The sequence below is a fragment of the Trachypithecus francoisi genome, unplaced genomic scaffold (genome assembly GCF_009764315.1).
Source record: "Trachypithecus francoisi isolate TF-2019V2 unplaced genomic scaffold, Tfra_2.0 Lachesis_group13, whole genome shotgun sequence".
NCBI lineage: Eukaryota > Metazoa > Chordata > Mammalia > Primates > Cercopithecidae > Trachypithecus > Trachypithecus francoisi.
Window position 1 is genome coordinate 72,436,364 of NW_022681458.1, and position 16,233 is coordinate 72,452,596.

Genomic DNA, 16,233 nt, shown 5'->3' on the forward strand with positions numbered 1-16,233 from the left:
CTGCTTATAGTAAAATCCCAAGAGAGACAATGCGGTGAAGATGAAATTTATAATCAAGAAAGACACAGAATGTAAAGATTTGGAAAATTCTCAACCAGGCCAGGTAAAGAATAAAAAAGTATGCTTAGGAGAAAAAAATCAAGGGCGTGGCCAAGGTGTGACTATTTCATCAAGATAATGGAAGAATGACCCTAAAAGCTGTTGAGATCTTTGAGACAGCCATACCCACCACAGGCCCAGAATGCAGGGGCCTTGAGGGCAGAACTGTTTCAAGGGAGAGGTCCAGGGTACCTGTGGAGCCTCAGGGCTTGCTGCACAGCACCAACTCAAGTCTCTGCTCCCTGCATTCCAATGCAGTGCTCCTTGTACCCCATCTGTAGTTCAAGTGGGCCCGGAAGCTGCTAAGGCTGCCACTCCCAAAGGAACAAGCAGTAAGCAGCCTTTTCAAGTGTCCACATGTTGCTAAATTTCAAAGGATGTACCAGAGAGCCTGAGGCCCAGGCAGAGAACTGTCACAGGGCAAACTGTCACAGGGCAGGTCAGCAGCAGAGTCCACACGAGGGCAATGCCTAGTGGAGCCAGCGGCGGGGTCGGAGGGGGGCAGAGAGAGTCTCCACAAGGGCAACACCCAGTAGAGCTGTGGGGGCAGGGTTGCCCCCAAAACCCCAGAACCATAGTTACATAGTCACCAACCTGCAACTCTAGCCTAGGAGAGCCACAGGTACCTGATTCCAACTGGTAAGAGGTACAGTGTGGACTGCACCCAACAGAGGCTACAGGGGTGGAGCCACCACGAGGAGCCTTGTGACAGAGGAGGGGCACTGTCATCTCAGTCAGACACCGCCACTTTAAGTTCCAGCTTCCTTTCTAGTCTCATGCATTTCAAGGAAGTAACTTCTCTGCTAACTACAAGCAGCCAGAAAGAGCAGACAGTAAAATACAGATAAGACAGCTCAGGCCCAGAGGGAGGTGGGGGAAAAGTCTCTTGGGTAACTGCCAAACTTCACGCTCATACAATAGGCCCCAGTAGAAGAGTGGGTCTTAATAAGCACATTCCTTTTCCATCAGGTGCACTAAGATAGGGAAGCTAAAAGCAGACTCAGGGGGTATGCCTGTAGCTGCAGAAAAATGTATGGGAAGACACACAACTCTCCCTCCCAGATAACCACAACGAAGAGACACAGAAGCAGTCCACGCCTCTGATAAACTCTCCCACTCTGAATCCTTAAAAACTCTTAGTCTGTAAGACAGTGGGCCTAACTTGGCCAGAAGGCTCCCTCCCGTCAGGTTTGTTTTCTCTAAAATAAATCAGTCTTGACCGGCAAGCCACCTTTCATGTTTCTTTCCTCTTTCTTTAATTCTTACACCTTGGGGACCCAACCCCCAACACAGTGTGTCCAGAAAGCAAGACAATTATTCTCAAGCCTTAGGATTTAATGTTGTTTGCCTTACTGAGCTTTGCACTTACTTGGGATCTGTCACTCCTCTCTTCTTGCCTATTCCTCCCTTCATAATGAAAACATCTGTGCTTGCCTCTCTCACCATTGCAATATATGTGTGTGTTAGTGTGTGTGTGTGTGTGTCTTATCTGACGCATAATAGATGTACATAGTTTCTGAGTACATGTAATAATGTAATACATTCATATAATTTGTAAAAATCAAATCAATGTACTTGGAATACCACCACCTTAAATATTTGTCTTTTTATGCTACAGCCATTCAAATTCTTCTCTTCTAGCTATTTTGTAATTTACAATGGATTATTGTAAACTACAGTTACCCTACTGATCTATATAACATTAGGTCTTATTTCTTCCATCAAACCACGTATATGTACCCACTAATTAACTTATCTTTATCCCCCTTCTCCTTTCTACCCTTCCCTCTGGTAACCACCAATCTACTCTCTATCTTCATGAGATCCACTTTTTTAGCTCCCACACATGAGTGAAAACATGTGATATTTGTCTTTCTGCCCTTGGCTTATTTCACTTAACATAATAACCTCCAGTCCCACCCACGTTGCTACAAATGACAAGATTTCATAATTTTTATGGCTGAATAATATTCCATTGTGCATATATACCACATTTTCTTTATCCATTCTTCCACTGGTGGGCATTTAAGTTGATTCCATATTTTGGCTACTCTGAATAGTCTTGCAATAAACATGGAACTTCATATCTCTTTTTCATATACTGATTTCCCTTTTTTTTTTTTTTTGATATATACCCAGTAGTGGAATTACTACTATGGTAATCTGTTCTTAGTTTTCTGAGGAACCTCCATACTGTTCTCCATAGTGGCTATACTATTAATAATTTACATTCCCACCAACAGTGTAGACACTGTATTTTGAAAGCAGGTAACTTGTTTGACTTCACAGGTTCACAGCTAGAGAGAAATCTGCCACAGGATGAAGCATATCTTTGAGTCTCGCCATATCTGATTGAAATGATATTTAGATAAGACTCTCAACTTTAGACTTCTGAGCTGGTGCTAGAATAAGTTAAGACTTCTGGGGCTACTGGAATGGAATGAATGTATTTGTATGTGTGTAAACTTTGTGCGGGCAAGGGGCAGAGGCAGAGCACCACAGTCTGAATGTGTGTCCCCTCCAAAATTCACATTGAAACTTAATCTCCATTGTGGTGGTATTAAGAGGCAGAAGTCTTTGGGGATGTGATTAAGTCCATTAGGGCTCTAACTTAAGCAAGTGCTGGAGGGAACTAGCTTAGGCCCCATTTGCCCTCTTCCCAGCAATAAGAAGGCCTCACCTTCTTATTGGTCACCAGACACACACACACACACACATACAAAGCCTTAATCTTGGACTTCCCAGCCTCCAGACTGGAAGAAATAAATTTTTGTTCTAAATTACTCATTCTGGTATAATATCAGCACAGACTAAGATGGATGGCAATTTATGTATTCTACCATAAAGTATTCCACTGAATGATTAAACTACAGTTAACTAATCTCATTGTTTCCATTTTTCCCTATTTCAGTGTTACAATGAATATACTTGAACATGTATCTTTCTGCAACCTCCTCATATTTAATGTGATGCCAGTCAACATCTTAACAGAAGTTTTCCAAAGAACTTGACAAGCTCCTGAAATTCAAATGAAAACAGGGACCAAGAACAGCCAAAAATCCTTTTGAAGAGTAATAATACAGAAATCCTGCCATATCAAAATACATTTTTTTTTTTTTTTTTTTTTTTTTTTGGAGACGGAGTCTTGCTCTGTCGCCCGGTCTGGAGTGCAGTGGCCGGATCTCAGCTCACTGCAAGCTCCGCCTCCCGGGTTCACGCCATTCTCCTGCCTCAGCCTCCCGAGTAGCTGGGACTACAGGCGCCCGCCACCTCGCCCGGCTAGTTTTTTGTATTTTTTTAGTAGAGACGGGGTTTCACCGTGTTCGCCAGGATGGTCTCGATCTCCTGACCTCGTGATCCGCCCGTCTCGGCCTCCCAAAGTGCTGGGATTACAGGCTTGAGCCACCGCGCCCGGCTCAAAATACATTTTAATGTTCTAAAAAAGTAGTATGGTATTGCTACAAGAGACATATCAATACAATAGAGAGCTTAGGACACACATAGGAGGTTTGGTATGTGATAGAGGTGACACTATAGATCAACGGAGGAAAAAAACGTTCAATAAGTGAATCCTCATATTGAAAAAGATAAAAATTAGATCTAATGATATGGTTTGGCTGTGTCCCCACCCAAAATCTCATCCTGAATTGTAATCCTCATAATCCCCATGTGTCAAGGGCAGGATGAGGTGGAGGTAACTGGATCATGGGGATGGTTTGCCCTATGTTGTTCTCATGATAGTGAGTTCTCACGAGATGTGATGGTTTTATAAGCATCTGACATTTCCCCTGCTTGCTTCTTCTCCCTCCTGCTGCTGTGATAAGGTGCCTCCCACCATGATTACAAGTTTCCTGAAGCCTCCCCAGCCATGCTGAACTATGAGTCAATTAAACCTCTTTCATTTATAAATCACCCAGTCTCCAGCAATTCTTTTTTCTTTCTTTCTTTTTTTTTTTTTTTTTTTTGAGACAGAGTTTTCCTCTTGTTGCCCAGACTGGAGTGCAATAGCGTGATCTCAGCTCACCGCAACTTCTGCCTCCCGGGTTCAAGCGATACTCTTGCCTCAGCCTCCCAAGTAGCTGGGATTACAGCCATGTACTACCACGCCTGGCTAATTTTGTATTTTTAGGAGAGACAGGGTTTCTCCATGTTGGTCAGGCTGGTCTCGAACTCCCAACCTCAGGTGATCCACCTGCCTCGGCTTCCCAAAGTGCTGGAATTACAGGCGTGAGCCAACACGCCCAGCTGGGCAGTTCTTTATAGCAGTGTGAAAACAGACTAATACAGACCTCAATCTCATATTACATGTAAAAATAAATTCCAGATGGACAAAAGACCTAAGTGTAAGATGAAAAAACTTAAATCAGGCCGGGCGCGGTGGCTCAAGCCTGTAATCCCAGCACTTTGGGAGGCCGAGACGGGCGGATCACGAGGTCAGGAGATCGAGACCATCCTGGCTAACACGGTGAAACCCCGTCTCTACTAAAAATTACAAAAAACTAGCCAGGCGAGGTGGCGGACACCTGTAATCCCAGCTACTCGGGAGGCTGAGGCAGGAGAATGGCGTAAACCCGGGAGGCGGAGCTTGCAGTGAGCTGAGAGCCGGCCACTGCAGTCCAGCCTGGGCGACAGAGCGAGACTCCGTCTCAAAAAAAAAAAAAAGAAAAAAAAAAAAAGAAAAAACTTAAATCTTTTAGTAGAAAACATACAAGCATTTTTTAAAACCAGAGTGAAGAAGATTTCTTTAACAAAATAAAAATAATACAAACTTCAGAAGAAAAACTACATTTTTAATTTAAAATTGTTTACAACAAAATTATGTATTTCAAGGTAAAAAGACACAAACTAGAAGATGAAATCAGGTATTTATACAACCAAGGATCAGCATCTAGAGTACGTACAGCATTCTTAAAACTCAGTAAAACAGGAAAACAAACAAAACAGACAATATAAACCAGCAGTTCACCAGCGAAGATGCCCAAATGGCCCCAAAACATATGAAAAGATGTTCAACTTCACTACTCAAGAAAATATAAACTTTAAAAAGATGTCTGTATCCAGTAGATTGGTAAAATATTATAAATTTATATATATAACACCAAGTGTTTTTGGGTTTTTTTTTTTTTTTTAAGTTCTGAAGTACATGTGCAGGATGTACAGGTCCCATAGGTAAATGTTTGCCATGGTGGATCAACCCGTCACCTAGGTATGAAGCCCAGCATGCATTAGCTATTTTTTCTGATGCTCTCCCTCTCCCCGTCCCCCATCCAACAGGCCCCAGTGTGTGTTGCTCCCCTCCCTGTGTCCACGTATTCTCATTAACACCAAGTTTCGATAAGCAGAAAAACAAGACCTCAAATTCCTGGTGAGGCCAGGCATGGTAGCCCATGCCTGTAATCCCAGCACTCTGGGAGGCTGAGGCGGGAAGATCACCTGAGGTCAGGAGTTCGAGACCAGCCTGGCCAATATGGTAAAACGCCGTCTCTACTAAAAATACAAAAATTAGCTGGGCATGGTGGCAGCCCCCTGTAATCCCAGCTACTCAGGAGGCTGAGGCAGAAGAATTGCTTGAATTCAGGAGGCAGAGGTTGCAGTGAGCCGAGATCGCACCACTACACTTCAGCCTGGGGGACAGAGTGAATCTCCATCTCAAAAAATATATATATTATATATGGCCCAGGAATTTCAGGAAAATGGTAACTTCTGGAGAGGGAAAGAGAAAGGAAAGGAGAGGTGGGTTGACCTTTCTTTGGTGTTTTGACTAAAAGCAGCTCTATAGCAAAGATGGCAAAAGGTTAACATCTATTCATCTCAATGGTAAGTACAAAGGTATCTGTTATATTACTTTTGTAATTTTCTGTAAATTCAAATTGTTTCATAATTGAAAATAGTTTTAACTGAGTTTTATAATGATTAAAAAATTAGGCCAGGTGTGGTGGCTCACGCCTGCAATCCCAGTAATTTGGGAGGCTGTGGCAGGTGGATTGCCTGAGGTCAGCAATTCGAGACCAGCCTGACCAATATGGTGAAATCCCACGTCTACTAAAAATACAAAAAATTAGCCAGGCGTGGTGGCATGTGCCTGTAGTTCCAGCTACTCAGGAGGCTGAGGCAGGAGAATCGCTTGAACCCAAGAGGCGGAGGTTGCAATGAGCCAAGATCGTGCCACTGCACTCCAGCCTGGTGACAGGGTGAGACTTCATCTCAAAATGAGCAAACAAACAAAAAAAAAATTATGAATATTTTAGGTGTAGTATTGGTATTGTGGTTTTGGGGGAGTTTTTTGTTTGTTTTTTGCTTTGTTTTCAAGAGATGAGGTCGCTTCATATTACTGAGGCTGGAGTGCAGTGACTATTTACAGGTCTGATCATAATGCACTGCAGCCTCTTACTCCCAGGCTCAAGCAATACTCCCATCTCAGCCTTGGGAATAGCTGGGACTATAGGTGCGAGTCACTATGCCTGACATTATTTTTTAATTGTGGTAAAATATAAATAACATAAAATTTACCATTTAAAACCATCTTAAATGTACAGTTTAGTGGCATTAAGTACATTCACATTGTTTTGCAACCATCACAACCATCGATCTCAAGGACGTTTTCATCTTCCCAAACTGAAACTCTGTATCTGTTAAAAATAAATAAATAAATAGATAATTCCCCAGGCTGGGCATGGTGGCTCACGCCTTTAATCCCAGCACTTCGGGAGGCGGAGGCGGGCAGATCACGAGGTCAGGAGATCGAGACCATCCGGGCTAACGTGGTGAAACCCTGTCTCTACTAAAAATACAACAACTTAGCTGGGCGTGGTGGTGGGCACCTGTAGTCCCAGTTATTAGGGAGGCTGAGGCAGGAGAATGGCGTGAACTCAGGAGGTAGAGCTTGCAGTGAGCCGAGATCGTGCCACTGCACTCCAGCCTGGGCAACAGAGTGAGACTCAAAAAAATAATAAATGCCAGAGTGAGTCGCAAAAAAATAAATAAATAAATAAATAAATAACTCCCCAGTCTCCCCTTCCCTTGGCCTCTGATAATCACTATTCTGCTTTCTGTCTATATGAATTTGACTATTCCTGGCACTTCATATAAACTGAAGTATCTGTTCTTTTGTGATGGGCTTATTTCATTTGGCATAATGTCTCCAAGGTTTATCTACATTGTAACATTCTAACATGTCAGAATTTTATAGTTTTTAAGGCTAAATATTCCATTGTATAGATACTCCACATATTGTGTATCCATTCATCCGCTGATGGACACTTGAGTTATGTTTTAGAGTTCACATCTCTTTACTCAGATGCATACTCAAATATTTTTAAATTAAATTATAAGGCATCTGATATTTGCTTCAAAATAGTCCTGGCTGGGAAGTAAGAGCAGTGGGACGGGGAGATAACAAATGAAACAAGAGGCCGGGCGCGGTGTCTCACGCCTGTAATCCCAGCACTTTGGGAGGCCGAGGCGGGCGGATCACGAGATCAGGAGATTGAGACCACTGTGAACCCCGTCTCTACTAAAAATACAAAAAAATTAGCAGGGCACGGTGGCAGTCGTCTGTAGTCCCAGCTACTCGGGAGGCTGAAGCAGGAGAATGGCATAAACCCAGGAGGCGGAGCTTGCAGAGAGCCGAGATCAGGCCACCATACTCCAGCCTGGGTGACAGAGCGAGACTCTGTCTCCAAAAAAAAAAAAAAAGATACAAGATGTCACTTTTCCTTATGAGAGCAGCAAAGATCAGAAACATTGATACCACCATATACACTGCCAGAATATGGGGAAACAAACTGTTTCATACATTGTTGGCAGGAATGTAAATTAATTTCTTTGGAGGGTTCTATCAAAGTTGAATTTGCACATTTCCCTCAACCAAGATATAACTTCTAGGAATTTATCCTCATACATAAGCTTACACACATATGAAGAAGCATATACAAGAATACTTGCTGCAACAATGTTTACAACAGCCCAAGTCTGGAAAGAATTTAAATGTCTATCAGTAGGGAACTGACTGCAAAAATCACAGTACATTACAAAAACATGGAAATACAATGAAATACTATTTAACTTCAAAAATGAAGCAGTTCAACTTTCGAGATAGTGTCCATAAATATGTTAAGGGGAAAAAAAGCAAGATACTAAAGAGGGTAACACTATTCAACCAGACATTCACATGGTTCAATTTCTGGCTACCACAGATCAAAAAACCTAAAAACCTCCCACAACACAGGCCAGGCACCACACTCTGGCCCATGCCTATAATCCCAGCCCTTTGGGAGGCTGAGGCAGATGGATTGCTTGAAGCCAGGAGTTCAAGACCAGCCTGGCCAACGTGGTGAAATATCATCTCTACCAAAAATACAAAAAAAAATGTAGTTGGGTGTAGCGGTGTGTCCCTATAGTCCCAACTACTTGGGAGGGTGAGGTGGGAAATCACTTGAGCCTGGGAGGTAAACGCTGCAGTGAGCTGTGATGTCACACCACTGCACTGAAGCCTGGGAGACACTGCGAGAACCTGTCTCTAAAAAAAAAAAAACTAGAAATGCTGGATAAATTATAACTAATGTCTTTTAAATACATAAGTAAGCTCAAAAGAAAGGGAAATTTCGGCCGGGCGCGGTGGCTCAAGCCTGTAATCCCAGCACTTTGGGAGGCAGAGACAGGTGGATCACGAGGTCAGGAGATCGAGACCATCCTGGCTAACACGGTGAAACCCCGTCTCTACTAAAAAATACAAAAAACTAGCCGGGCGACGTGGCGGGCACCTGTAGTCCCAGCTACTCGGGAGGCTGAGGCAGGAGAATGGCGTAAACCCGGGAGGCGGAGCTTGCAGTGAGCTGAGATCCGGCCACTGCACTCCAGCCCGGGCGACAGAGCGAGACTCTGTCTCAAAAAAAAAAAACAAGAAAGGGAAATTTCTTACTGAGGGGTAGGATGGAGAAAGGCACCTTTACTTTTTACTTTATCCACTTATTTTTATGTTATAATCAATGTGTATTACTTCCGAAATTAAAAAAAATGAAAGCACTCTGAAAAAAGCTGCTATGGATTTAATAATCAATACGACCTCATGAATAACTAAAGCAATGTAATCTGACGGCAACTTTTTGAGTATAGCAGCCACTTTTTTATCCAATTTAATTCAAAATTACTGACACCTACTAAGTACAAGAGACTGTGCTGGCCTCTGGCTAATAGCAAAATGAGGTCCTTATCTTTTAAGGAGCTTAGAATACGTGAGAAAGAACAAGTAAGGAGACAAAAATATCTGTAATATAGGACAGAACATGAAACTCCTCATTTTCTGCACCAAAATTTGAGAACTAAATGTTTAAAATCCCAGTTTCCGGTTAGTATCCCATCAGAGCCCAAAACCAGCCAGTTAGACATTACAGTTGACCCTTGAACAACACTAGTTTGAACAGCAAGGGTTCCACTTATACAAGGATTTTTAAACCAAACATGGATCGAAAATACAGAATTCATGGGATCTGACACTCACATACATGAAGGGTAGACTTTTCTTACAAGCAGGATTTCAGTATACCCTGGAGAATGGGTGGGAGGTGAGTATTCTGGAACCAGTCTCCTATATATACCATATACTGAGGAACGAGTGTATTTTAGACTTTCCATTACAGGCTATTTTGTTTTGTTTCATTTTGTTTTGAGTTAATCCACCCATAAAGCATTTTCTTTTTTCCAGATGGAGTTTCACTCTTGTTGCTCAGGCTGGAGTGCAATGGCATGATCTTGGCTCACTGTAACCTCTGCCTCCCGGGCTCAAGCGATTCTCCTGTCTCAGCCTCCGGAGTAGCTGGGATTACAGGCATGTGCCACCACAGCTGGATAATTTTGCATTTTTAGTAGAGATGGGGTTTCTCCATGTTGGTCAGGCTGGTCTTGAACTCCCAACTTAAGGTGATCTGCCCACCTCGGCCTCCCAAAGTGCTGGGATTACAGGTGTGGGCCACCACACCCAGCCCCCATGAAGCATTTCTGACAATGACCGCATTGCATTTACTCACTAGTGGCAAAACTGTAGTTACGCATACAGCTGTTTTGTTTTGTTTTTTTTCCTGAGACGGAGTCTCACTCTGTCGCCCAGGCTGGAGTGCAGTGGCAAGATCTCAGCTCACTCCAAGCTCCACCTCTAAGGTTCATGCCATTCTCCTGCCTCAGCCTCCCAAATAGCTGGGACTACAAGCACCCACCACCACACCCAGCTAATTTTTTGTATTTTTAGTAGAGACAGGGTTTCGCCATGTTAGCCAGGATGGTCTCGATCTCCTGACCTCGTGATCTGCCCACCTTGGCCTCCCAAAGTGTGGGATTGCAGGTGTGAGCCACCGCGCCCGGCCACATACAGTTATTAGTACACAGTTTCCATAGCCTTTGTGATCTCATCCCACAAATGAATCCTCAATTGTTTTCTTCCTTTGATTTGTATATCTGCTAATACTGCCACATTGACTATATCAATACTACTCAGTCAAAAATAACTAAATCCTCCCCATAGTTCTATAATTGCTAATTTGAAAATTAAATATAAATACAGCTGTGATGGATTCAAGATCCTTCTCCATCTCCAATCACTGAACATCCTACAGGCAACAGTCAGACACTTGTGAAAAGGATTATGGCACAGCAAGATGTATTCTCATTTACTAAGAGCACAAATACAGCAGAAAAAAAGGAATCCTTCCTCTAAAAGTGACTGAACATGAAATTTACAAACTTTTATGGCAGTTAGAATAAAAACCCCAAAATCAACACACATTCAATCTTTGGCAACCTAAACGGGTTTTTAAAATATCAAAAACTTAGAAAAGTTCAAACATTCTGTTCATGCCAGGGTAGTCCAGCTTTGACCATGAGAACACTGTTATAAGCTGTTGATGATTCCAGTTCTAAAAAGGTTCCACAGGCAGTCTTTTAGGTTGCAAAGCTAGTCAACATCACCTATTTCTCTTGAGGCAGTAAATTAGTTGTATAGCCCAGAAAAATTACTCTATCCAATCCAAGCAGTTATAAAAAATTCAGAATAATCACAAGGCCACAATACTGTTTATTGTTCAATCTTGCCCTTTATGAAACTGGACATGGCAACTGCTGACACATAAGGCAATAGTTCTGGTTTCAGACAGAGATAATAATAAATCTTTAAATATTATGTATCAACTCATAGAGGGTTGCCAGACTGGGAAAATACTACTTACCTATGAGACACCAGTAAAAGCAAATACCATGAGGTTAGGATGTTGACCATCTATAGCCTGGATACCCTAAAACTGTATGAATACCTTCAAAGAAACTCACTGACATATTTCTGGTAGTACACTGAAGCATCACAAGCAATCAGACTTGCATCTCATCCTCAACAATCTGATAATTACCACTGTATTCCAAAAGTCAGGAAAGAATCAATGTCATTTCCTACCTTCAGGTTCTCTGGAGGCTTTCCTAAATGCTAACCCAGTCCAAGAAATAAAAATGTCTAACTATCAGTAAAGGATTGCTCCAACTCCTGTTTTGATGTGCTTCTTTAAAACAAAAACAAACAAAAAAGTTTAAAAAGAAAGAAACGAAGGCCCAAATAAGAATAACATATTAAGTAAAAAAAAAAAAGATAAAATGTAGAATTGAAAGGAAAAACCAGTAAGAATGCTATTTAGTAGAGGCAGTAAAGAGAAATGGTTGACTAGTCCCGCTCTGGAGCCCTGGAGCCAGCATGCCTAGCTTACTGCCAGTGTAATCTTGAGCAAGTTTTTTTTTTTTAACTCTGCCCTACTTCCCTCTTCTGTACAATGAAAATAATAAAAGTAACAATCTCAGAGTCAAAGAATAAATAAGTTGGGGCCGGGCGCGGTGGCTCAAGCCTGTAATCCCAGCACTTTGGGAGGCCGAGACGGGCGGATCACGAGGTCAGGAGATCGAGACCATCCTGGCTAATACGGTGAAACCCTGTCTCTACTTAAAAAATACAAAAAACTAGCCGGGCGACAAGGCGGGCGCCTGTAGTCCCAGCTACTCGGGAGGCTGAGGCAGGAGAATGGCGTAAACCCGGGAGGCGGAGCTTGCAGTGAGCTGAGATCCGGCCACTGCACTCCAGCCTGGGTGGCAGAGCAAGACTCCGTCTCAAACAAACAAAAAAAAAAAAAAAAAAAAAAAGAATAAGTAAGTTAAATCACGTAAAACAGCTAGAATTTGGCCACTTTTAACTAAACAGATAGACAAAAGTCCAAAATTTCACCACTACTCTGTTGATGAGGCTGTTGGAAAACAGGCAGTCTCATACAGTAATTAGTACTAAGCCTTAGGGAGGGCAATTTGGAAAACACACGTTTGAGAATTTATCCCACTGACCCTCTTGACTAGGTGAGAAAAGACAGATAACACCACTTTTTAATTTTATACTGGAAAGTCAAATGCCCATGAAGAGACATTAAATCAAGAATGGAAAATTCACACACACACACACACACACACAAAATTAAAATTAAAAAAGATATTAAAAAAAAGAATGGCAAATTCAAAACATGGAACACTATGCAGCAGTTTTTTTTAAAAAACTGATGACACTGATTTTTTTATAAGAAAAATACATCTAAGATAACTAAAAAATGCAAGATGTAGAACAGTGGAAAGTATGCAACCCTTTGCACAAAAAGAGACTGAAAAACTAGGAAACATCCTTGCTTGTTCTGCACTAAGAGAAACTAAGCAGGAAGGAACTGGACAGATGGAAGACTAGATGGGAGAAAAATTTCCAACTGTGTGTGTGCGTATCTGCTTTATTAGCTATATATTTTACTTATTCAAATATAAAATTTTAAAAAGTACTTTTAAAGTGTCAGAGATACAGTTCAAGAACTCAAATGTTGGCCGGGCGCAGTGGCTCACGCCTGTAATCCCAGCACTTGGGAGGCCAAGGCAGGCAGATCACCTGAGGTCGGGAGTTCGGGACTAGCCTGACCGACATGGAGAAACCCTGTCTCTACTAAAAAAAAAAAATACAAAATTAGCCGGGAGTGGTGGTGCATGACTGTAATCCCAGCTACTTGGGAGGCTAAGGCAGGAGAATCGCTTGAACCCAAGGGGTGGAGGCTGCGGTGGGCCGAGATCGCGCCATTGCATTCCAGCCTGGGCAACAAGAGCGAAACTCCATCTTAAAAAAAAAATTAATAAATAAATAAATAAAAACTCAAATGTTACCTGCAATTATGTTATTATTATTAGCAAAATCAAAATACCTTCTTTCTGAAGACTTTTTCTTACTCCCTCTGGACAGAAACCTCCTCTCCCTCCTCTAGTTATCAAGTTACTGTTTAAGGAATTTATTACTTTCTACTCCAGTGCAAGTAGAGTAAGGGGTTGGTCAATGTTTCATTCATTTTTAATATCCAAGAAGCCTTGCTTGCACATAGTAGGTACAAACATTTTGGAGTAACAGTAACCTTACAAGTACTCCCAAAAAAAAGGTGACCATTTATAAAAAGATTGTACTCTGTCATTAATCCTAAGACCTGAAAATTGAAGAAGTTTCATAACTGCTAGCAACTAGTAGTTGCTAATATTCTTTCAACTACTGCCCATCCAAAATCGCCCCTTTCACTTTTTCCTTTTTTCTCAGACTGTTCCAGACATTGACATCACGTTCCAAGCCAAGACTCTACATGTACTAACTCTCTGTAACTCACTGCAAACTCTGAAATGTCTTCTCTCATAAGTCCCAACATCTGATGTATCGCTCCTGTCAAAAGGGCATTTGTTGTCTCCTCTTAGATGTTCACATATCAGTGAGTGAATAAAGTGCCCTTAACTGGAGAAGACCTAACACTTGATTCCTAGTTCGCTCAGTATTTTGTTTGTTCTCCTGGTACGGCGGGTATTCTGTAACGGACTGCTCAGTAGCCCAATTCTAAATGTCATCCCAGCATACCAAATACTCCACTGACAGCTCAACAGTCACTTTTCATGCAGGCCCCTCCCCTTCCCTCCTCCCTCAATCCTCAAGAGCTCCTTCTCTCATACTGACAGACACACTGGCAGTTCAGAAGATCTTTTCCTCAAGCGTCCTTCCCTGCACGTACAAGACCACCTCCCCAGCTCTCATCATCCCGTGAGCCAATACATTCCCAATAACAACCCCTCCCAGCCAACCCAAATCACAACTTAAGTCTCTTCCCAAGAACCAGGCTTTATAGCCTTTCCCAACAAGTACACACTTGACAGCTCGACACGAGCTTCCTCAAAAATCCTTTTCCCCTCACTCCCCTCCTAACCCATACACTGGCTCTTTTCTCGCAATCACTTACCCACCCTGGCTTCCCCATAATTCGCAGCCCGGTTTCCTAAACATGCTCTACGCTCTCCTCTCCCTGCTTTCTGCTCCCCACCCCCTTTCCACCGCTGACAGCTCAGTCACCTCCATCCCCCTGTGGCTGCACCCTCCCCCGCACCCTCCCCTTGACAGCTCAAGAGTGGGCTCCCGGTGCCCCGCTCCAGGCCCTCCCGCGACGTCCCCAGCCCAGGGTCGCCTCGCCCGCGGGGACGGCTCCACTCACCCGCTCTCCCGCATCACGTTGCTGTCCCCACAGTCGCAGGCGCCCCCGGCCTGGCTACGGAACATGTTGAAGTCGTGTCCAGTGTGGTCGCCCTGGTGGAAGCACTCGGCGCACAGTGACATGCAGGGCGAGATGCCGCACGTCCGGCAGCGGTAGGCCACGAAGTTGGCTGTCCAGACCAGGCCGCAGAGCGCCGCGGGATCGTAGGCCCGCACCGCAGCGCAGAACTCGTCGTAGCCGCCGCCGCCCGCCAGAAGGCACTTACACCACTCCAAGGCCTCCTCCTCGGCTGCCCCCGGACCGCCCCCGCCTCCGGCCGCCGCCGCGTCCTCGCCGCCGGCAGCCGCGGCCAGCGGCCGCTCGGCGCTCAGCACCCGCTCCAGCAGCGCCTGCAGCTCCTCAGCACCTGCGCGGTTGTCCGGCCGGCTGAGGGCCGCCTTGAGGTGCGCGGCGGTGGCCGCCTTGTCTAGGGCCAGCCCCGACGCGGGCAGCTCGGGCTGTGACGGCTGCTGGCCCCCGACGGCCGCCGCGGCCGCCGCCGCCATGATGAGAGCTCAGAATTTGGAAAGTCCAGGGCCAGCTGCTCCTCCAGGCAGAGTGAGGGAATAGACTGCTGCGACTGCTCGGCCCGCCCAACTCTCGCGATACCCGGAGCGTCCGCGTTCCTCCGCCCGCAGCCCCGCCCCTGCACACGCCCCCTCGGGCTGCAGAGTGCAGAGCCTTCTCCCCGCCCTCCCGCCTGGGTGCCTCTGGACCAAGCTAGGCTCCCAACTTTCTAAGTTAAGAGCTACTGAAATAAAGGACTCACCTTATAGGAAGTCTTTAATAAGGGCAATTATTTCTTTATTTGCATAGACTACAGGGATTATTCACATCATCTTTCAGATGTACTTTAGGCATCTGCATTTTGTTTAAGATGTACATTCCTGTTGTTATCAAAGTCCAGCAGGCGACAGAGTGAGACCCCCAACTTAAGGAAAACAAAAACTGTAGGAAGAGCAATCCAAAGAAAAACAGAAGGCCGGGCGCAGTGGCTCACACCTGTAATCCCAGCACTTTGGAAGACCGAGGCAGGTGGATTACTTGAGGTCAGGAGTTTGAGATGAGCCTGGCTGACATGGTGAAACCCTGTCTCTACTGAAAATACAAAAATTAGCTGGGCGTGGTGGCGCACGCCTGTAATACCGGCCACTCGGGAGGCTGAGGTAGGAGAATCGCTTGAATCCAGGAGACAGAGGTTGTAGTCAGCCAAGATCACGTCACTGCACTTCAGCCTGGGAGACAAAGCGAAACTCCGTCTCAAAAAACAATAACAACATCAAAGAAGAACAGGGGTGTTTCCAATCCATAACCGTGTGTTTGAAATGAATGAAACATAATTAAGACAGGTTATTTTACAGTCCTGGTCTTCTACATTAGTTAAGTATGTCACGATCATCATATAACAGTGATAAGTTAAATTTGCTCAATAATTTTATGAATCACTAAATTATAAACTAAATAAAACTTTATGTATTAACTTTACATGCTAAAACTTTGTATGCTTTAACTCATTTGATTATCATAACAG

At 43.9% G+C, this 16,233-nt stretch overlaps 1 protein-coding gene across 8 annotated transcripts in view; it reads right to left on the minus strand.

The window, feature by feature from the left end:
- The window catches only part of UBR3 (ubiquitin protein ligase E3 component n-recognin 3), a 279,870-nt gene extending 264,571 nt beyond the window's left edge, over nt 1–15,299 (minus strand). For 5 of the 8 annotated variants that reach the window (XM_033231176.1, XM_033231175.1, XM_033231174.1 and 2 more), the window contains exon 1: nt 14,664–15,208. In XM_033231176.1, coding sequence (XP_033087067.1) covers nt 14,664–15,208 — 545 coding nt within the window. Of the gene's footprint in view, nt 1–14,663 lie in introns of all 8 variants that reach the window. The other 3 variants (XM_033231180.1, XM_033231173.1, XM_033231172.1) reach the window with 1 other exon arrangement.
- Between the last annotated feature and the right edge of the window lie 934 nt (nt 15,300–16,233).